This window comes from Protobothrops mucrosquamatus, unplaced genomic scaffold, assembly GCF_001527695.2.
Source record: "Protobothrops mucrosquamatus isolate PMUCROS unplaced genomic scaffold, P.Mucros_1.0 scaffold3574, whole genome shotgun sequence".
Lineage (NCBI taxonomy): Eukaryota > Metazoa > Chordata > Lepidosauria > Squamata > Viperidae > Protobothrops > Protobothrops mucrosquamatus.
This window is the reverse complement of record NW_015389539.1, coordinates 135828-157061: the sequence shown is the minus strand read 5'-3', so window position 1 is coordinate 157061 and position 21234 is coordinate 135828. Positions and strand designations below refer to the sequence as shown.

The window sequence follows — 21234 nt, the reverse complement described above, 5'->3', positions numbered from 1 at the left end:
CCTAGTCAGTATGCTTTAAGATGGGTGAACTTCAACTCCCAGAATTCCCTAGTCAGTATGCTTTAAGATGGGTGGACTTCAACTCCCAGAATTCCCTAGTCAGTATGCTTTAAGATGGGTGGATTTCAACTCCCAGAATTCCCTAGTCAGTATGCTTTAAGATGGGTGGACTTCAACTCCCAGAATTCCCTAGTCAGCATGCTTTAAGATGGGTGGANGGGTGTCATGGTTCCGACTAATGAAACACTTCAAAGAACTTCCAGGCATTGTTTATCCTAAAAAGTCTTTAATCGTGTAACAAAATGTCGGCACAGCAAAGAATAAAGGATGCCAAGATCTGAAATCTCCACTCCCCGAGCAGTTATTTTGCTAGCATTTTCCCTCCCTTATTTTGCTGTCATAAATCGGGGGGGGGGGCAAAGGTTCACTTCCATTCTGAAGCCCAGGTAATTACCCTCTGCACATTCTTTCTCCTCCCCTCCCAGCATCATCTGAATTAACTCTAAAAATACCAGACAGTTCTGCATATTTTGTCAAAGCAAGAATATTCAATGTTAGCAGCGTTGGCAATGGGTGGCTGGTCACCTGCATGTGCCCTGCTTCTCCCACCACGGTTTTTGCAACTGGGCCGAGTTGAAAAGCCTTGCAATTCTTTTCTTTTCTTTTTTTTTAATTGGTGGATTGCAGTCTGCAGGGGCTTGATCAAGAACGGCGAGAGGCAAGACGAAGAAAGCTTTGGAGGCCGCCGCAGAACAGATGCGCTGCGTCATCTTTGCAAAATGAACCCTTCCCAGGCGCTGAGGGTCCGTGGCATGGTGGTAAGTCCTCTCACCACTTGTTGTGATAAAAGCTCGTGATGAAGTAACTTACTCGCCTATTTCTTTTCTGATAGAGGAGAACAATTAGAGCTCAGGGTTGAAGAGCAGGTTTTCTTGGTGCCCTCTGCGCTTGGTGGGTTTCTTGAAGACGTTTCGTTACCAAACTAGGTAACATCGTTATCAACATGTGTTGCTAGTTGCGAAGTCGTGTCCGACCCATCGCGACCCCGTGGACCACGTTCCTCCAGGCCTTCCTGTCCTCTGCCATCTTCTGGAGTCCATTTAAGCTCACGCCTCCTGCTTCAGTGACTCCATCCAGCCACCTCCTTCTCTGTCGTCCCCTTCTTCTCTTGCCCTCCATCTTTCCCAGCATCAGGCTCTTCTCCAAGGAGTCCTTCCTTCTCATTAGGTGGCCAAAGGACTTGAGTTTCAACTTCAGGATCTGGCCTTCTAAAGAGCAGTCGGGATTGATCTCTTCTAAGACTGACCGGTTTGATCGCCTTGCAGTCCAGGGGACTCGCAGGAGTCTTCTCCAGCACCAGAGTTCAAAGGCCTCCATTCTTTTGCGCTCAGCCTTTCTTATGGTCCAACTTTCACAGCCATACATTGCAACTGGGAAAACCATGGCCTTCACTATACGCACTTTTGTTGGCAGGGTGATGTCTCTGCTTTTTAGTATGCTGTCTAGATTTGCCATAGCTTTCCTCCCCAGGAGCAAGCGTCTTTTAATTTCTTGGCTGCAGTCCCCATCTGAGGTGATCTTGGAGCCCAGGAAGATAAAATCTGTCACTACCTCCATTTCTTCCCCATCTATTTTCCAGGAATTGAGAGGGCCGGATGCCATGATCTTGGTTTTCTTAATGTTGAGTTTCAAGCCAACTTTTGCACTCTCCTTCTTCACCCGCATCAAGAGGTTCTTTAGTTCCTCTTCACTTTCTGCCATTAGAGTGGTATCATCTGCATATTTATCAATATATACACACCATGTTTCCCTGAAAATATCCCTAAAATAAGCCCTAGCTTGATTTTAATGTGTGTGCTTAATATAAGCCCTACCCCCAAAATAAGCTCTAGTTAAGACCCCGCCCACTTTGTCCCACTGTCTGGTTGTATGAGGTGAGGCGAGGCGCACGCATAAAAATCAAGCTAGGGTGGGGATGGGGTGGAGCTGCCCCACGCGCCCCGTACCTGCTTACCTCAGGGCCCCTGCAGCCAGGCCTCGTCACAGCAGCAGCAGCCCTGTCCTACAAAAAAGCCTGTGTGGCCGCTGGCCCACTTCTGGTTGCTGGCAATCACTTGTGGCAGGATGCCACGTGACACATCATGCTGATGCTGCTGCTCGCGAAATGATGCCACATGGCACGTTGCAACCAGTGGCGCTGCTCGCGTGCACAATGTGCCACGTGGCACCCTGTGAGCGGCTGCAGAAGAAGCTGGGCAGTGGCGTGACCGGTGTCGGGGTGTGGGAGGTCTGGCTGCAGCAGTCGTGTGGTAAGCGGGTAAGACATCACCCGAAAATAAGATCTAGTGCCTCTTTTGGAAGGAGATATATATATATATGAACGGATCTTATTTTCGAGGAAACGCGGTACCATCAAAAGAGACAATCAAAAAGCCAAAAAGGAAACAAAAAGATGTAAGCACCTCACCAGCAATTAACACCCAAATTTGCAGAGATTAATGACAAGATTAACACTAAAACCAACAGGCAAGAAACAAACAATACTCCAGTCAAGGAACTACCAACTCCGACAATCAAGCTAATAGTCAATCAAAGAACCACCAAGAAGATTCCCACCAACACTGACAGGGCAAGCCACTTGTATATAAAATGAGACAAAATCCTACTTTCTAACTCAGGGTTGCAAAAATGGGCCACCGCGCTTTGGGGCGCAAAAACGGGCTGCCTCCGTGCCTTGGGGTGCGAAAACGGGCCGCCACTGCGCCTCGTGGCGCAAAAACGGGCCGCTGCTGTGCCACGGGGTGCAGAAACAAGGCACCGCACCACGCAAGAACGGGGCAGGGTTAGTGAGTATCATGTGGGCAATAGCCCTGCCCTGTTTGCGGCACGCATGTGCTTGCGGCCTTGTGCGCGCGTGCCCGCGCGCACACATGTAAAATGCTTTCCCCCTCCCTTTTCCTGCGATCCGCCAACCGACAAAAGTTGGTGACCTCTGTTCTAACTAGCACTGCTGGTGTTACCTAGTTTGGTACTGAAATGTCTGAAAGAAAACAGCCAGGCTCAGAGAACACCAAGGACACCATATTTCTTTTCGTTTTTTATTATATTAATAAAATCATGATTTAAAAATAACTTGACAACCAGTGCCCACATTTACAATCTTTACAGTATTTTCTCACCCATGCGATCCCATTGTAGTCAGCATACAGTATGCTGTTTTGTGCCCAACCAGTTCTTTTCATTTCTTTCCCCCTTTGCAGAGTAGAGAGATTGGAGAGGAAGGGATTACAAGAGAATAAGCAGGCACACAATAGGGAGTACATATCAAATCAAAACACTGGTGCCAGCAACTGCAAGCTCATCATCCAAGCAGCCCATTGCATTCTCCATTGTGTGCCTGCTTACTCTCTTATGACCCCTTCCTCTCCAAACTCTCTGTAAGGAATGGGAGAGAAAAAGTCCAAGCGATTTCTGTAGGCAATCTCTCTACGCCTGAACTTTTTTTTTTTTTTGGTCTCCTCACAAAGCTAGTCTGTGAAATTGCTATTTGGTTCAGGGGTGATGTGCAAACTCAACTGAGTTAGCTACATGGTTAAAAAGATGAGACTTCCCTAGCATAAGGAACATAAATGTACCTGGTTCTTACATATGTGTCTTCCAGTAATCTGGCAAGGGAGACAGACACCTGTTGGAAGTAAATTTGCAGCCAAATTTTAAGACGCTCTTGTTTGCTTAGGTGGAGGAATGTCACTTACCAGGACTTGGTGTGGCTTTGACTTTGGATCACACCAAGAACGAGTTTTCAGAGGATGGCGTCAGTGACCTGGTCTGTTTTGTGAGCGGCTTGTTGCTTGGAACGAACGCCAAAGTTCGGACATGGTTTGGAACTTTTATCCGGAACGGTCAACAGGTGAGAACATCTGTGCTTGATAGAGGAAAAGACCATAGCATAACCCAGGGATGGTGAACCCTTTAGAACCTTTTAGAACAGTGGTTCTCAACCTGTGGGTCGGGACCCCATTTGGGGTCGATCGACCATTTCACGGGGGTCGCCAAGCAAGGCTGTCCGCCATTTTTTTTGTCTGCCATTTGTTTCGTCCGCCATTTTTTTCCCCTTTTCCGGCGGGTGCCTTACCTCCCTTGGGCTGGGCCAGCTGGTGGTCGGCCTGCTCCGTCTCTGCCGCTTGCCAGCTACGCCTCGGCCGGCGCAGGGGGCGGAACCACGCATGCGCGGTGCTCCCGGGCAGGGAAAGTCCTCGACTTACAACCGGTTGGGTAGTCCTCGACTTACAACCGGTTTAGTCCTCGACTTACGACCGGTTTGGGTCGCGGCATTAAAAAGGTTGAGAACCACTGTTTTAGAAAGAGTGCAGAGAAGAGCAACAAAGATGATTAGGGGACTGGAGGCTAAAACATACAAGGAACGGTTGCTGGAACTGGGATTATCTAGTTTAATGAAGAGATGGACGTTAAAGAGAGCCCTCTTTTCCTTCTCTTGTGCAGCGCAAACGGGAGAACATCAGCTCTGTGCTTTGGCAAATGAGGAGGCAGCTGCTGCTTGAGCTGATGGAGATCCTGCCCACCGTCCGCAGTTTGCACATCCCCGAGGAGGCCGAGCAAGAGATGGGACCCAACATCTCAGTCTATTCTGGGCTGAAGGAGGAACATGTCGTCAAGGCCAGCGCCCTCCTGCGCCTCTACTGTGCTCTGATGGGCATCGCCGGCTTAAAGTGAGCAGGGCTTCATCTTCTTCCATGGACTTAGTCATCCTACGACAGTGATGGCGAACCTTTCAGAGACCGAGTGCCCAAACTGCAATCCAAAACCCACTTATTTATTGCAGGGTGCCGGGTGGGCGTGGCTGTGGTGGTCATGGCAGATTGGGTGGGAGTGGCCAAGGTGGGCGTGATCACCTCGATGTTGCTCATGGGGAGGGACGCCTGTGGGGGAGATCCAGGGGGTCTCTGGCAGGTGGGGCAGTGGGCAGGAGGCTCGTCCTGCGGGGTGAGGCGAGGCAGGGCGGGAGTGCCATTGTCATAGGGTAAGGTGAGGCAGGGGCCGGGGCGGCTGCTGCCTGACACCATCGGCCCCTGCACACAGAGGCCAGCGAGTGCATGGGTGCTGGGATACATCCAGCCATGTGAGACCTCGGCGAGTTAGCGGGCGGCTGGTTGAAGAGGGACGGTTGCCATCTCCCGGGCATGGCGCCTGTGCCCACAGAGAGGGCTCTGAGTGCCGCCTCTGGCACGCGTGGCATAGGTTCGCCACCACTGTCCTACGATGATCATGTTTGCGGGTTGAGTCTCAGAGTTTCCTTAGGTCAGGGGTCCCCAACCCCTGGCCCGTGGACCGGTACTGGACCACGGCATGTCAGCAACCGCTCTGCACAAACAAGCAACGCCCCATCCGTGGGATACAGGCAGCACACAAAACCATGCACTCTCCGGTCCGCAGAAAAACCTTTTTCTGCGGGACCGGTCCCTGGTGCCCAAAAGGTTGGGGACCTCTGCCTTAGGTGGCCATTCATTGGATGGTGATGGTTGAGGGTCAAAATGTGTGGTGGGAAGGTTGTTGGAGGAAAGATCAATGTCGCAATTGGAGCCCACTTTTTCCCATTCGGTTTCTGAACCTTAGCAACTTTTAAGAAGGGTGGATTTCAACTCCCAGAATTCCCCAGTCAGCATGCTGTAAGAAGGATGGATTTCAATTCCCAGAATTCCCCAGCCAGCATGCTGTAAGAAGGGTGGACTTCAACTCCCAGAATTCCCCAGCCAGCATGCTTTAAGAAGGGTGGATTTCAACTCCCACAATTCCCCAGCCAGCCATGCTTTAAGCCCTCCTTTAAATTTAGATCCTTTTTTTGGTTGTCTCTATCCTTTCCTGTTGGCTGCACTAAATTGTGAAAAAGAATATCCAGTCCACACAAGTGAAGTCTTTACTTGGGGGGGAGGCGTTCCGAGCTTCTTCTGGGAGGGAACCTCGTCATGCAGAATCCGCCTCGCACGAGCCCTTCCTGACAACTGAAGAACCAAGGAGTAAACTTGCTGTTTAGAACAGTGTTCCCCACCCTCTCTGGCTTGGCGGACCGATGGGGGGCAGGAAGAAGGGATGGTTCTGTGTGAGTGTCAGGTGTACACGTGCACGTGCCACTCGGGGAAGTGGAGGTGTGCACGCCTGTTTGTGCAGCCCGGTTCCGAATGGGCCGAGTGCAGCCCGGGGACCCCTGGTTTAGAACAGGGGTCCCCAACCCCTGGTCTGTGGACCAGTACCGGGCCGCGGCATGCCAGCAACCGGTCCACACCAACAAGCAAAGCCCCATCCGTGGGATGCAGGCAGCACACAAAACCACGCACCCTCCGGTCCACGGAAAAACTTCTCTCCAGGTAACCGGTTTCTGGTGCCCAAAAGGTTGGGGGACCCCTGATTTAGAAGACTTGTTTTGCAAATGGCTCCTGGCACTGGGGAGAAAATATGCCCTGCCATCGTACGCAGCTGATCCTCTCTTTGTGTCCTCCTGCAGGCCGACCGACGAAGAAGCAGAGCAGCTACTTCAGCTCATGACCAGCCGCCCGCCGGCCACTCCGGCGGGAGTCCGCTTTGTGTCGCTCTCTTTCTGCATGCTGCTTGCTTTCTCCACGCTCGTCAGGTACCCTTTGAGTAACCAGATAGTAGTAGTAGTAGTAGTAGTAGTAGTAGTAGTAGTAGTAATAATAATAATAATAATAATAATAATAATAATAATAATAATAATAATAATAATAATAATAATAATAATAATAATAATAATAATGAAGTTGGGAGGGACCTTGGAGGCCATCGAGTCCAACCCCCTGCTCAGGCAGGAAAGCCTATACCATTTCGGACAAATGGCTGTCCAGTCTCTTCTTAAAAACTTCCAGTGTTGGAGCATTCACCGCTTCTGGAGGCAGGTTGTTCCACTGGTTAATTGTTCTCACTGTCAGGAAATTTTTCTTTAGTTCCAGGTTGCTTCTCTCCTTGATCAGTTTCCATCCGTTGCTTCTTGTCCTGCCTTCAGGCGCTTTGGAGAATAGCTTGACTCCCTCTTCTTTGGGGCACCCCCTCAGATACTGGAAGACTGCTATCATGTCCCCCCTCATCCTTCTCTTCGTTAAACTAGACATACCCAATTCCAGCAGCCTTTCCTTATATTTTGACTTCCCTTGTCAGAAGCCGGCTGGGAAGCTTGCAAATGGGGGTCACATCACCCAGGAATGCTGCCACCGTTGTAAATGCGTGATGAATTTTATCACGTGAACATGGGGATACTGTGATGGTCGTAAGTGTGAGAACTGGTCATAAGTCACTTTTTCAGTGTCTTTAAGTATGATAAGGAACGAATTGCTAGGATTATATATACTGGAACGTCATGTCGTCCTTTTTTGTTTTAATTGTTTTATTAATAAAAAACTTTTTTAAAAATAAAAAAAATAAGTGTGAGAACTGGTCATAGGTCACTTTTTCAGTGTCTTGTAACACTGAATGGTGGCTAAATGAATGGTTATAGGTCAAGGACTACCTGTAACTGCAGCACTGGATAGAGTCATTGCTTGCAATCGCTGGAGGCTTTTAAGAAGAGACTGGACAGCCGTTTGTCTGGAATGGTATAGGGCAGGGGTCTTCAAACCTGGCCCTTTTATGACTTGTGGACTTCAACCCCCAGGCACGTGTGTATGGCTGAGGAATTCTGGGAGTTGAAGTCCACAAGTCATAAAAGGGCCACATTGGAAGACCCCTGGTATAGGGTCTCTTGCTTGAGCAGGGGGCTGGACTAGAAGTCCTCCAAGGTCCCTTTCAATCCTGTTATCCTGTTATTCTGTCCGACTTCCAACTCTAACACGATCCTCTTTCTCTCTCTTTAGCACCCCAGAACAAGAGCAGCTGATGGTGATGTGGTTGAGCTGGATGATCAAGGAAGAAGCTTATTTTGAAAGGTTAGTGACCTTTTCCCGCCCTTGCCAAAATACAGTGTACGCTAAAAAAAACCTTCTCCGTGAAATGTTTTCCTCTCCTCCCCACCTTTCTTTTCCGACAGCACTTCTGGAGTTTCAGCCTCCTTCGGCGAGATGCTCTTATTGGTCGCCATGTATTTCCATAGCAACCAGCTCAGCGCTATCATTGAGTTGGTGTGCTCTACGTTGGGAATGAAGGTAAGTGGTCCACTCCCAGGGTGGGGCCTGGAGCGGCAGGCCTTCCTGCTTGACTTCCCTAAAGCTGCCTCTGTAATCTGTCAAACATCAGATTTAATCCAAGAGTCAGTTTGGCCTAGTGGCGAAGGCATCAGGCTAGAAAGCAGGAGACGGTGAGTTCTAGTCCTGCCTTCGGCATGAAGGCCAACTGAGTAACTTTGGGCCAATCACCAGGAGTTGGTGAGTTCTAGTCCTGCCTTAGTCATGAACACTGTCTGGGTGACTTTGGGCCAATCACCAAGAGTTGGTGAGTTCTAGTCCTGCCTTCGGCATGAAGGCCAGCTGGGTGACTTTGGGCCAATCACCAGGAGTTGGTGAGTTCTAGTCCTGCCTTAGTCATGAACACTGTCTGGGTGACTTTGGGCAATCACCAGGAGAATGTGAGTTCTAGTCCTGCCTTCGGCATGAAGGCCAGCTAGGTGACTTTGGACCAATCACCAGGAGACCATGAGTTCTAGTCCTGCCTTAGTCATGAAGGCTGGCAGAGTGACTTTGGGCCAATCACCAGGAGTTGGTGAGTTCTAGTCCTGCCTTCGGCATGAAGGCCAGCTGGGTGACTTTGGACCAATCACCAGGAGACCATGAGTTCTAGTCCTGCCTTAGTCATGAACACTGTCTGGGTGATTTTGGGCCAATCACCAGGAGTTGGTGATTTCTAGTCCCAAAGTAGGCATGACAGCCAGCTAGGTGACTTGGCAACAATTACCAGGAGATGGTGAGTTCTAGACAATGAGATGAAGGCTGGCTGGGTGACTTTGGGACAATCACTAGCAGACTGGATGCTAAAACAAATGAAGAATGGTGGAAGGAATTGGGTATGTCTAGTTTAATGAAAAGAAGGACTGGAGGTGATGTGATAGCAGTCTTCCAGTATCTCAGGGGTTGCCACAAAGAAGAGGGAGTCAAGCTAGCCTCCAAAGTACCTGAAGGCAGGACAAGAAGCAATGGATGGAAACTAATCAAGGAGAGAAGCAACCTAGAACTAAGGAGAAACTTCCTGACAGTTAGAACTATCAGTGGAACAGCTTGTCTCCAGAAGTTGTGGGTGCTTTAGTACTGGAGGTTTTTAAGAAGAGATTTGACTAAAATGGTATCAGGTCTCCTGCCTGAGCAGGAGGTTGGACTAGAAGACCTCCAAGGTCCCTTTCAACAGTTAGCCTGTTGTTATTCTGAAAGACCCTCCAGATCAGGAGACGCTGTGTTCTAGTCACACCTTCGCTATGAAAGCTGGCTGGGTGACTTTGGGTGAATCAACAGGAGGCTGTGAGTTCTAGTCCCACCTTAGCTACGAAAACCACACCCATAACGAACTGATCTCCATGTTCATTTAACAACTGTGGCATTTATTTACAGATTGCTGCATAAAAGGTCGTAAAATTGGGTTAGTCACGAGGCAGGCTCCATGACAGTCTTATGTCAAAGACAATTTATGGGGAATATTCAGTATAGCAAAAACCGTCAACCTGACAATATTGCTGTTCCTGGTCTTACGTATTTCAGATTGTCATCAAACCCAGTTCTCTGAGTCGCATGAAAACCATCTTCACCCAGGAGATTTTCACCGAACAGGTAATCTGTTAATCCATCTTTTTTGGCGTAAACCAGGATGGAAGTTCACTTTGGTTTTTTTTTTATAAAAAGGCACCGAAACAGGAAAGCTTCGTCTGGGTACATATTTCGTGTAAAACATTCCTCGTTTGCTTTGCGGGTCTATGATTGAATAAAGATTGATTGATTTTCTAGGTTTTCTTCAGTCTGAGCATTTTATAATACAGGTTAAAATGGCTCTAGGTCAGGGGGTCTTCAAACTTGGCCCTTTTATGAGTTTATGACTTGTGGACTTCAACTCCCAGAATTCCTCAGCCAGCGTGCCTGGCTGAGGAATTCTGGGAGTTGAAGTCCACAAGTCATGAAAGGGCCAAGTTTGAAGACCCCTGCTCTAGGTAGTCTTTAATTTAGGACTGATTGCTTTGTGGGCCTGAAAAAAAGGGACTTATAACCCAGATTCAAAATTCTGACAGTTTCCCTCCCCCCCCCCCCATGAATACACGACTATATGTTGCGTGCTTTACAAGAGTTTATGACAATTTGCCAACTCTCCATGGGCAACTTGCTGAGGCCAGCTAATCCTGAAGAAATGGTGCAATAGAACAGGGCTTTTCAACCTTTTCACCCATTGTGCCACTTTTAGGATATGGCAACATCCGAGTACCACCAGTCGCCTAGCAAGGTGTCAAAAACTTGATGACCAAAAAAAAAAAAAGTGATAAAGTACAGGTGATCCTCGACTTACAACAGTTTGCTTAGTGACTGTTCGAAGTTACAATGGCACTGAAAAAAGTGCCCCCCAAGGCACAGCCGAGCAAGACGCCTGCCCGCCCGGCGGCGCTCTTCCTCCTGTCCGAGGTTTTCATTGTTGTGAGCATTTCTGTTGAGGATTGGCAGCGGGGGTGGGATGGGGGGGTGTTTGGTTTTTATTCCCCCCCCCCATCTGCTGGGTGGTTGCAGCAGGTTTTGGTCACTTCACATGACCCTGGGACACTGACCGTCATAAATATGAATCAGTGGCCAAGCATCTGAATGTAAATCACAAGACCCTGGAGATGCTGCAACATTCCAGCTGATCAGCGCTTCTTCTGGGCTCAGCAGAAGCACCAGGATCAGCGCCGAGCTCCAGCTGGAGCCTGGCGCTGATCCTGGCGCTTCCGCTGAGCCCTGACAGCCCTGCAGCTCCAGCCGTCTCTCGCTCAGGCTTGTGCGGTGCTGCCATTCCCCTCCCCCGCTACCACTTTTCTAGGATGGTCGCGTACCACCTGCCAGGTGCCAATGTACCACGGGCGGTACCCGTACCACTGGTTGAAAAGCCCTGCAATAGAACCATTAAAAAAAGGATGACAAAAGGAAATGTGAATAGCAAAAATTAATTTTTATTTTATTTTAAACAGTTAAACAGAATTGTTAAATTGCCCTGCAGCAAGTTGTCTTGTGGTGAGTTGTATACAGGTAGTTCCCGACTTAACACTTGTTCATTTAGGGACAATTTGAAGTTACGGCACTGAAAAAAGTGACTTAACAACCATTTTTCACACTAAACCATCGTTGCAGCATCCCCGTGGTTATGTGATTTATATTCGGACGCTGGGCAACTGGCTCATATTTATGATGGTCGCGGTGTCCTGGGGGGTCACGCAATCCCCTTTTGTGACCTTCTGACAAGCAAAGTCAATTCACCTAGCCACCGTGTTAACTAATTTTAACAACTGCAGTGATTCATTTAACACAGCGGTTCTCAACCTATGGGTCGCGACCCCATTTGGGGTCGATAGACCATTTCACGGGGGTCGCCAAGCAAGGCTGTCCGCCATTTTTTCCCCCCTTTTCCAGCGGGTGCCTTACCTCCCTTGAGCTGAGCCAGCTGGTGGTTGGCCTGCTCCGTCTCTGCCGCTTGCCAGCTGCGCCTCAGCCGGCGCAGGGGGCGGAACCACGCATGCGCGGCGCTCCCGGGCAGGGAAAGTCCTCGACTTACGACCAGTTGGGTAGTCCTCGACTTACGACCGGTTTAGTCCTCGACCTATGACCATTTTAGTCCTCGACTTACGACCGGTTTAGTCCTCAACTTACGACCGGTTGGGGGTCACGGCATTAAAAAGGTTGAGAACCACTGATTTAACAAATCTAGCAAGAAAGAATCCTAAAATGGGGCAAAACTCACTTAACAAATTTCTCACTTAGCAACCTAAATGTTGGGCTCAGTTGAGGTCGTAAGTCGAGGACTACCTGTACTTTAGATCAGTGTTTGGCAACTTTAAAACACCTGGACTTCAGCTCCCAGAATTCCTCAGCCCGGCTTTGTAAAATGGCGGCCTCCGGTCCCTTCCACAGATCTGTCTCCTTCCAGTCAAGCAGGAGAATACAGAGCTGATGTCAGGGCCCGCTTCAAAACCTCATCCTAAGAAAGCAGAACTCGTGGAAGCAGTTTCTTCCAAAGGGAACTTTTATTAGGAGAAGCTGACAGCAGGCATAATAGACAGGATCTGAGGGTTTCCCGCTCAGATCGATAGGTGAAAAGTGTCCCAAGCAAAACTCCACCCCATAGTTCAGTGATGGCGAACCTTTTAGAAACCAAGTGCCCCAAAACTGGCCCCGCCCCACCCCCTGCCCCGCCCCTGCTCCACTCCCACCCCACCTGCCCGTGGGGCCACTCACCGCCTCCTGGGCCCGCCGCAGATCGTCCAGCAGCGCCATGGCAGCCACACCTTCTGCCTGCGCCCCGCAGCATCAACTGTGCGCGATGGGGTGTGAGGGAAGAGTCTTTCTACGCTACCTGGCTGCCATGTCCTTGACTGCACTGCTCCGCGTGGGCCACGCTCGGGGGCGACTCTTCTCCAGGAGGGCTGCTGGTGAGGAGGGGGTCACGGAAGGAGGTGAGGCTGGGGCAACGGCACGTGTGCCAACAGAGAGGGCTCCGAGTGCCGCCTCTGGCACCTGTGCCATAGGTTCGCCACCACTGCCGTAGTTCATCCGGTCAGTTCACATGGGCCAATCTCCAGGTGTTAAGTCCGTTGTGGGAAACAGTTGATAACGCCCAGGCTGTCTTAGGGTTTCAGCGGTTTTGTGGGCTCTTCACACCTTCCCTTCCGAGCGCGGGAGATAAACCATTTGCGTTCCTTTCTCCTCCCCCCTTTCTAGCTGACGTGAAGGGGAGAGATAGTATGCAGGAACAGCAAAGTGTTACAGTATAGCGACAGAGGAAAATAAAGCAATAGCCCGCAGTGCTTTTCCCCCCCCCTCACCTCCAGGAATATGGCAGAACCCAGAGGTAGAGAGAGAATAGAGTTTGAGCTTAAAGCAAGAAAAAGGGTCCCCTTAGATTATGGGTTCTGACAGCTGAGCTTCCAGAAAGGCCTTTGGGAGAACGTGGTCCTCTTGACCGGTGGGATGCTAACGCCTTTCTGTCTCCTAGGTGGTGACTGCTCATGCGGTCCGCGTGGCGGTGACGAGCAACCTGAGCGCAAACATCACTGGGTTTCTCCCCATCCATTGCATTTACCAACTTCTCAGGAGCCGATCGTTCACCAAGCACAAAGTGTCCATCAAGGTGGGTTGCGCGGTTTGCAAGAGCAGATTTCCAGGTGTGTGTGCAAGCAATAGCGATAGCACTTAGACTTATATACTGCTTCACAGTGCTCTAAGCGGTTTACAGATATGCTCTAAGCATATTTCCCTCAACAATCTGGGTCCTCAGTTTACCCACCTTGGAAGGATGGAAGGCTGGGTCAACCTTGAACCAGTGAGGATCGAACTGCTGGCAGCAGGCAGAGTCAGCCTGCAATACTGCATTCTGACCATTGCGCCACCATGGGAAGGAAGGAAGGAAGGAAGGAAGGAGAAAAGGGAGGGAGAGAAAGAAGGAAAGGAAGGAAACAATAGCAATAGCACTTAGACTTATATATCACTTCACAGAGCTTCACAGCCCTCTCTAAGCAGTTTATAGAGTCAGCCTATGGCCCCCAACAATCTGGGTCCTCATTTTACCGAACTTTGCAGACTTATATTATAATAATAGTAGTAAAGTTGGAAGGGACCTTGAAGGTCATCTAGTCCAACCCCCTGCTCAGGCAGGAAACCCTATACCATTTCGGACAAATGGCTGTCCAGTCTCTTCTTAAAAACTTCCAGTGTTGGAGCATTCACCGCTTCTGGAGGCAGGTGGTTCCACTGGTTAATTGTTCTCACTGTCAGGAAGTTTCTCCTTAGTTCTAGGTTGCTTCTCCTTGTTTAGTTTCCACCCGTTGCTTCTTGTCCTGCCTCCAGGCGCTTTGGAAAATAATTTTGCAAAGCAAAATCAGTGGGGAAGCTAGATTCACTTAACAACTGGGTTATTAACTGAACAGCTGCAATGGTTCACTTAGAAACTGTTGCGTCAACATCCATCTCGGGAATCCAAATAAAATTCCAGATTCATTCCGCTTATGAAAATCTTACTGTTTATTGAATACATTGCTTGGTTATGTCAAAGCAAAACTAACTCCGAGGTTCCCACACCAATTCATAGGCTTAAACAATACTTTTCTCAGCCAAACCTTCAACGTCTTACGTAATCCATATCAACAAGTCCACTTTTGGGGGGAAATCGTCTGCTTCAAATCTACACGTGTTCTAACATGTTTCCCCAAAAATAAGACCTGGTGTCATATTATTTTTGCCTATAAAAGAGATGCCAGGTCTTATTTTGAGGGGAATGTCTTACCTTAGAACCCCTGCAGCCGGGCTTCCCATGCCCGACACCTGTCGCGCCATTGCTTGACTACTTCAGCATCCGCTTGCGGCCGGACATCATATGGCACATTGCGACGGTGCTGCTGCTCGCAGCAAGAGGTTGCATGATGTTAGTCTGGAGCAGGGAAAAGCAATCTTGGCTCTTTTATGACTCGTGGACTTCAACTCCCAGAATTCCTGAGCCGGCATGGCTCAGCATGGAAACCTCTCTATTTCTCCTCAGCATAGCTGGCTCAGGAATTCTGGGAGTTGAGGTCCACGAGTCATAAAAGAGCCAAGGTTGCCTACCCCTGGTCTGGAGGAAATGATAGCAACTGGAACCCCCACATCTGAAGTCACCAATTTTCCTGTTCTTATTCTAGCCATCCAATTTATCTTCTTTTTTTAAATTATTATTATTATTTCTTTCTCTTCAGGATTGGATTTACAGACAGCTGTGTGAAACCACAACACCCCTCCATCCTCAGTTGCTCCCACTCATTGACGTCTACATCAACTCTGTTCTGACACCTGCCTCTAAATCCAACCCAGAAGCCACCAATCAGCCTATCACAGAGCAGGAAATCTTGAATGTTTTCAGAGCACTGACCGGGGTATGAATTTGAAAGCAAAATTAATTAACATTTAAGGGTGATGTTGAGCTTATGGCGGTGTTCTGGTGCAATGGTTTTTGGTTCTATCAGTATTTTTTTTCCCCCTAGATTAGACTAGAATGAGATCATAGTCTCATTTTCCGCTATAGAGACCAATGTTTCTCAACTGTGGCCATTTTAAGATGGTTGGACTTCAACTCCCAGAATTCCCCAGCCAGCCATGCTGGCTGGGGAATTCTGGGAGTTGAAGTCCAATCATCTTAAAGTAGCTGAAATTAAGAAACACAGAATTAGATGCCTCTGAGGATGTGTCTGATTTACATTCCAGCTTGAAGATGTGCACACCAGCTCCCAGAATTCCCCAACATGGCTGGCAGGCAGAATTCTGGGAGTTGAAGTCCACTTACCTTAACGTTGCCAAGGTTGAGAAACACTAGCATTGATGTTTCCCTCCTTTCTTCCTTTGGAAGGGAACTCCGAGATTGTAAAGCCGCCCAGAGTTATCCGTGGAGAGAGGTTTTTCCAAAGACCGAAGAGTGCGTGGTTTTGTGTGCTGCCTGCATCCCACGGATGGGGCTTTGCTTGTTTGCGCAGACCGTTTGCTGGCATGCCGTGGATTGGTACTGGTCCACGGACCGGGGGGTTGGGGGACCCCTGGCCTTGTCTGTAGCTTTTCCTTCTGTTTCCCAAGGTCGCTCCCTCACACCATTCCAATTTATTTAGTGACCGTTCAACGTTACAACGGCACTGAAAAAATTGACTTGTGACCGTTTTTCACGCTTAACTATCATTGCAGCATCCCCCGTGGCCACGTGATTTACATTCCGATGTTTGGCAACTGGTTCATACTTATCGTGTTTCCCCCAAAATAAGACTGGATTTTGTTTTTTGTTTTTTTGCCTCCAAAAGAGGAATCAAGTCTTATTTTCAGGAAGTGTCTTTTATACTCAACTCTGGCACCGACAGCCCTGCCTAGCCGGTCCACTTCTTCTGGGGCCGAAGTTCTGCAGCTGCATTCCAGTCTGCATTTTGCAGTCAGTCCTTTCTGGAAGGCCTGTGCAGCCGAGCACCGACCTATGGATTGAATCCATAGCTGCAGAGGCCTTCCGGAAAGCCTTGTGACTGAGAAATGCAGGCCTGGCTGCAGAAGACGCCACAGAAGAAGTGGGACGATGAGGAGAGGCCTGGCTGCAAGGTAAGTGGGGGCGGAGCAGGTGTGGCAGCTCCACACTCCCATCCCTGCCCCAGCTTGATTTTTTAAGTGTGTGCCTCACCCCAAAACTAGGGCTTATTTTGGGGGGGGGTTGGGCTTATGTTAGGCCCACCCCGAAAAATCAAGCTAGGGCTTATTTTCGGGGTACGTCTGGCGGTGGCAGCATCCTGGGGTCACGTGATCCCCTTTTGTGACCTTCTGACAAGCCACGTCAATGGGCAAAACAGATTCACTTAGCAACTTTAACAACTGCCGTGATTCCACTCATTAACAAACGAGGTGAGAAAAGTCGTAAAAGGGAGCAAAACTCACTGAACAAACTTCTCACTTAGCAACATAAATTTCGGGCTCAGTTACGGTCGTACGTTAAGGACTACCTGTATTTACAAGGGGAGGGGCAGTATCCCAGACCAAGTGATGGCCCTTTGTGACTTTCACAGCCGACTCCCAACGAGCACAATCCACGGGATGGGGTTGTGCGGCGTCCCAGGATGACGTGATCCCCTTTTGTGACCGTCTGACAAAGCAAAGTCAACGGGGAAGTCAAAGTCACTTAACAAGCGTGTTACAAACTTAACAGCTGCACTGAGTCCCTGAACAGCGGTGGCAAGAAAAAGGTTGTAAAATGGGTCAAAATTTTACTTTAACTGTCTCGCTTAGCAACGGAAATTTTGGGCTCGGTTGTGGCCGTAAGTCGAGGACTAACTGTACACGATCCCATGATACATCTTCTGTGTTTTTTCATCCGTAGGGAGGAGAGGCGGCTCGACTGAATCCCCGTTACGGAATCACAGCTCAGCTCTTGGTCCTCTATTACATCCTGTCTTACGAAGAAGCCATCCTCGCTAGTTCAAAGACTTTGGGTAAGAGGCAGAGAATGGGGTCCTCTAGAGCAGGGTTTTCAACCAGTGGTACGGGTACCACCTGTGGTACATTGTCACCTGGCAGGTGGTATGCGACCATCCTAGAAAAGTGGTAGTGGGGGAGGGGAATGAGCTGAACCGGTGGCAGCACCACACAAGCCTGAGTGAGAGACGGCTGGAGCTGCAGGGCTGTCAGGGCTCAGCGGAAGCGCCAGGATCAGCGCTTCTTCGGGGCTGTCAGGGCTTAATGGAAGCGCCAGGATCAGCGCCAGGCTCCAGCTGGAGCTCAGTACTGATCCTGGTGTTTCTGCTGAGCCCAGAAGAAGCGCCGATCAGCTGGAATGTTGCAGCATCTCCAGGGTCTTGTGATTTACATTCAGATGCTTGGCAACTGATTCATATTTATGACGGTCACAGTGTCCCAGGGTCATGTGAAGTGACCAAAACCTGCTGCAACCACCCAGCAGACGGGAGGAATAAAAACCAAACACCCCCACCCCACCCCCACTGCCAATCCTCAACAGAAATGCTCACAACAATGAAAACCTCGGACAGGAGGAAAAGCGCGGCCGGGTGGGCAGGCAAGTGTCTTGCTCGGCTGTGGCTTGGGGGGCACTTTTTTCAGTGCCATTGTAACTTCGAACAGTCACTAAGCGAACTGTTGTAAGTCGAGGACTACCAGTACTTTATCACTTTTTTCCTTTTTTTGGGGGGGGGGTCAAGTTTTTGACACCTTGCTAGACGACTGGCGGTACTTGGATGTTGCCATATCCTAAAAGTGGTACAATGGGTGAAAAGGTTGAAAAGCCCTGGTCCAGAGCAGGGGTCCTCACAACGGGTGGGCTGCGGCCCTGTTGGCCACCAGGCTGTGTTGTGTGGCTGGCTGGTGCACACACGTGAGCGTTGTGGGTGTTTGTGGCCCCACTCGTGCAAATGTCGTTGCAAGCATTTGTGGCCCCACTCCATGAGCGCTGCCTCAATCATCGCGGGCATTCCGCGGCCCCACTTGCTTGAGCAACAGGTGTTCGTGCACGTGCATGCCCGCACGCACACATTCACCCCACCCACAAAACCATCCCTTCTTTCCCCCCTCCTCCCCAACTCCAAAAGGTTGGGGAACTCTGCTCTAGAGTTTGATCTAAAGTGATTCAAGGCCTGGAGACTAAAACATACGAAGAACGGCTACAGGACTTAGGTCTAGCTAGTCTAAAGAAAAAGAAGAAATAGGGGAGACATGATAGCAGTGTTCAAGTATCTGAGGGGCTGCCACAAGGAAGAGGGGGCCAGGTTGTTCACCAGAGCACCAGAGGGAAGGACGAGAAACAATGGTTGGAAACCGATCAAAAAGAGAAGCAACCTGGAATTAAGGAGAAACTTCCTGACAGGACAATCAACCAGTGGAACAGCTTGCCTCCAGAAATTGTGGGCACTCCATCACTGGAGGTCTTTAAGAAGAGATAGAATAGAATAGAATAGAATTAAATAATAATAGAATAGAGTAGAGTAGAGTAAGAGTAAGAGTAGAATAGAGCTGGAAGGGATAGGTTCTCCTGCTTGAGCAGGGGGCTGGACTAGAAGACCTCCAAGGTTCCTTCCAGCTCCTATCCTGTCCTATTCCTGTTCCGTTCCATTCCATTCCATTCCATTCCATTCTATTCTATTCTACTCTATTCTATTGAGTGCATGAAGAGGGAGCGCCTTGCATTTAGTTGCAGTCATGTGAGTTTTGAATACACCAAGACTGTTGCTCTCTTTTTGTTGTCGTGTCTTGTGCAGCTGCCATGCAAAAGAAGCCCAAGTCTTACTCGCCCGCGCTGATGGATCAGATCCCGATTAAATTCCTCATCCGGCAGGCCCAAGGACTGCAGCAAGAACTGGGAGGTAGGTTGAGCTAAAGTTTTATCATGGAATCCTAGAGTTGGAACGTAGCCTTGAGGTCATCTAGTCTAACCCCCCCTCCCCCCGCTGGAGTTCTGATTAAAACATTCTGGAATGCTGATTAAAACATCTCTGACCGATGGCTTGGTCTCATCTGCCTGATAAGATCTGTTGTCCAGTCAGTAGACCAAACCGGCTGTCTTTAACAATTACGGCGAAAACTTATTTTTCCCTCCCCGGGGGATGCAAATTTTAAACTCATTGAATGCTTTGAGATCGGTGGCATTTGCATTGTGCTGCTGTTGGTTTTCACGTGGTTTTAGTCTTCCAGCGAATATGCGCCGTCGGGGGTGAGTGCATTTTGTCCGTCCGTAAACCATTTGTCCACTCTCCCCCCCCCCTCTCCAGGCTTGCATTCTGCGCTGCTGCGTCTCCTGGCCACCAACTATCCCCACCTTTGCATTGTGGACGACTGGATCTGTGAGGAGCACATCACGGGCACCGACGTTTTGCTGCGCAAGATGCTTCTGACCAACGCTGCTAAGAGGCACTCCCCAGGGCAACTGCAGGAAGGTGGGTCCTCTTGGGAGTCACCCTGGGTGAAGAGAATAGAATAACAGAGTTGGAAGGGACCTTGGAGGTCATCTAGTTCAACCCACTGCTCAGGCAGGAAACCCTATATACCATTTCAGACAGACGGCTGTCCAGTCTCTTTTTAAAAACTTCCAGTGTTGGAGCAGTCACAGCAGTCTGGTTCCAATAGATGAAACCCTTCAAAAGAACTTCGAGGCAGCCACAACTTCTGGAGGCAGGTTGTTCCACTGGTTAATTGTTCTCACTATCAGAAAATTCCACCTTAGTTTTAGGTTGCTTCTCTCCTTGATTAATAATAAAATAATAGTAATAGTAATAGTATTAGTAATATAATAATAATAATAATAATAATAATAATAATAATAATAATAATAATAATAATAATAAAGTTGGAAGGGACCTTGGAGGTCATCTAGTCCATCCCCCTGCTCAGGCAGGAAACCCTATACCATTTCAGATCAAATGGCTGTCCAGTCTCTTCTTAAAAACTTCCAATGTTGGAGCATTCACCGCTTCTGGAGGCAGGTTGTTCCACTGGTTAATTGTTCTCACTGTCAGGAAGTTTCTCCTTAGTTCTAGGTTGCTTCTCTCCTTGATTAGTTTCCATCCGTTGCTTCTTGTCCTGCCTTCAGGCACTTTGGAGAATAGCTTGACTCCCTCTTCTTTGGAGCAGCCCCTGAGATACTGGAAGACTGCTATCATGTCCCCCCCTCGTCCTTCTCTTCGTTAAACTAGACATACCCAATTCCAGCAACTGTTTCTTATATGTCTTAGCCTCCAGTCCCCTAATCATCTTTGTTGCTCTTCTCTGCACTCTTTCTAGAGTCTCAACATCTTTTTTACATCGTGGTGACCAAAACTGGATGCCGTATTCCAAGTGTGGCCTTACCAAGGCATTGTAAAGTGGTATTAATACTTCACGTGATCTTGATTCTATCCCTCTGTTAATGCAGCCCAGCATTGTGTTGGCTTTTTTGGCAGGTGCCAAAAAACTTCACTCCTACCCATGGCATTGCTGTAACATTGTCTCACGGAGAAAATAGGAAAGAAACAGAGCCAAAGGAATACAGATTACAGATAGTCTTCGACTTACAATCACTCATTTAGTGACCGAAGTTACAACAGCATTGAAAAAGGTGACTTCAAACTGTTTTTCACACTTATGACCGTTGCAATGTCCCCCGCAGTCATGTGATCAAAATTCAGACGCTTGGCAACCGGCATGTACTTCTGCCGGTTGCAGAATCTGGAAATCGTGTGATCCCCTTTTGTGACCTTCTGACAAGCCAAGTCAATGGGGAAAGGTAGGTTCACTTAACAACCGTGTTACTCATTTACCAGCGGCGGTGATTCACTTAACAACTGTGGTAAGAAAGATGGTAAAATGGCGCCAGACTCACTTAACAACTTAGCGACGGAAATTTTACAGCAATTGCGCTCGGAAGATCACAAAAGGTGATCAAAGGAAACTGCAACTGTCCTAAGTACATGCCAATTGCCGAGCATCCAAATTTTAATCACGTGACTGTGAAGATGCTGTCGTGGTCGTTAACCGTGAAAAATGTCACTTTTTTCAGTTCCCTTGTCATTTCGAACAGTCACTAAAC

General features: G+C 48.9%; 1 protein-coding gene across 1 annotated transcript in view; it reads left to right on the top strand.

Moving 5' to 3' along the window:
* INTS2 (integrator complex subunit 2) overlaps positions 1 to 21234 on the top strand; it is a 52002-nt gene that overhangs the window by 13544 nt on the left and 17224 nt on the right. The window contains exons 8-16 of the mRNA XM_015827249.1: positions 6521 to 6646; positions 7881 to 7952; positions 8054 to 8168; positions 9708 to 9776; positions 13171 to 13305; positions 14903 to 15079; positions 17044 to 17155; positions 18932 to 19036; positions 19442 to 19606. Coding sequence (XP_015682735.1) covers positions 6521 to 6646; positions 7881 to 7952; positions 8054 to 8168; positions 9708 to 9776; positions 13171 to 13305; positions 14903 to 15079; positions 17044 to 17155; positions 18932 to 19036; positions 19442 to 19606 — 1076 coding nt within the window. The remainder of the gene's footprint in view (positions 1 to 6520; positions 6647 to 7880; positions 7953 to 8053; positions 8169 to 9707; positions 9777 to 13170; positions 13306 to 14902; positions 15080 to 17043; positions 17156 to 18931; positions 19037 to 19441; positions 19607 to 21234) is intronic.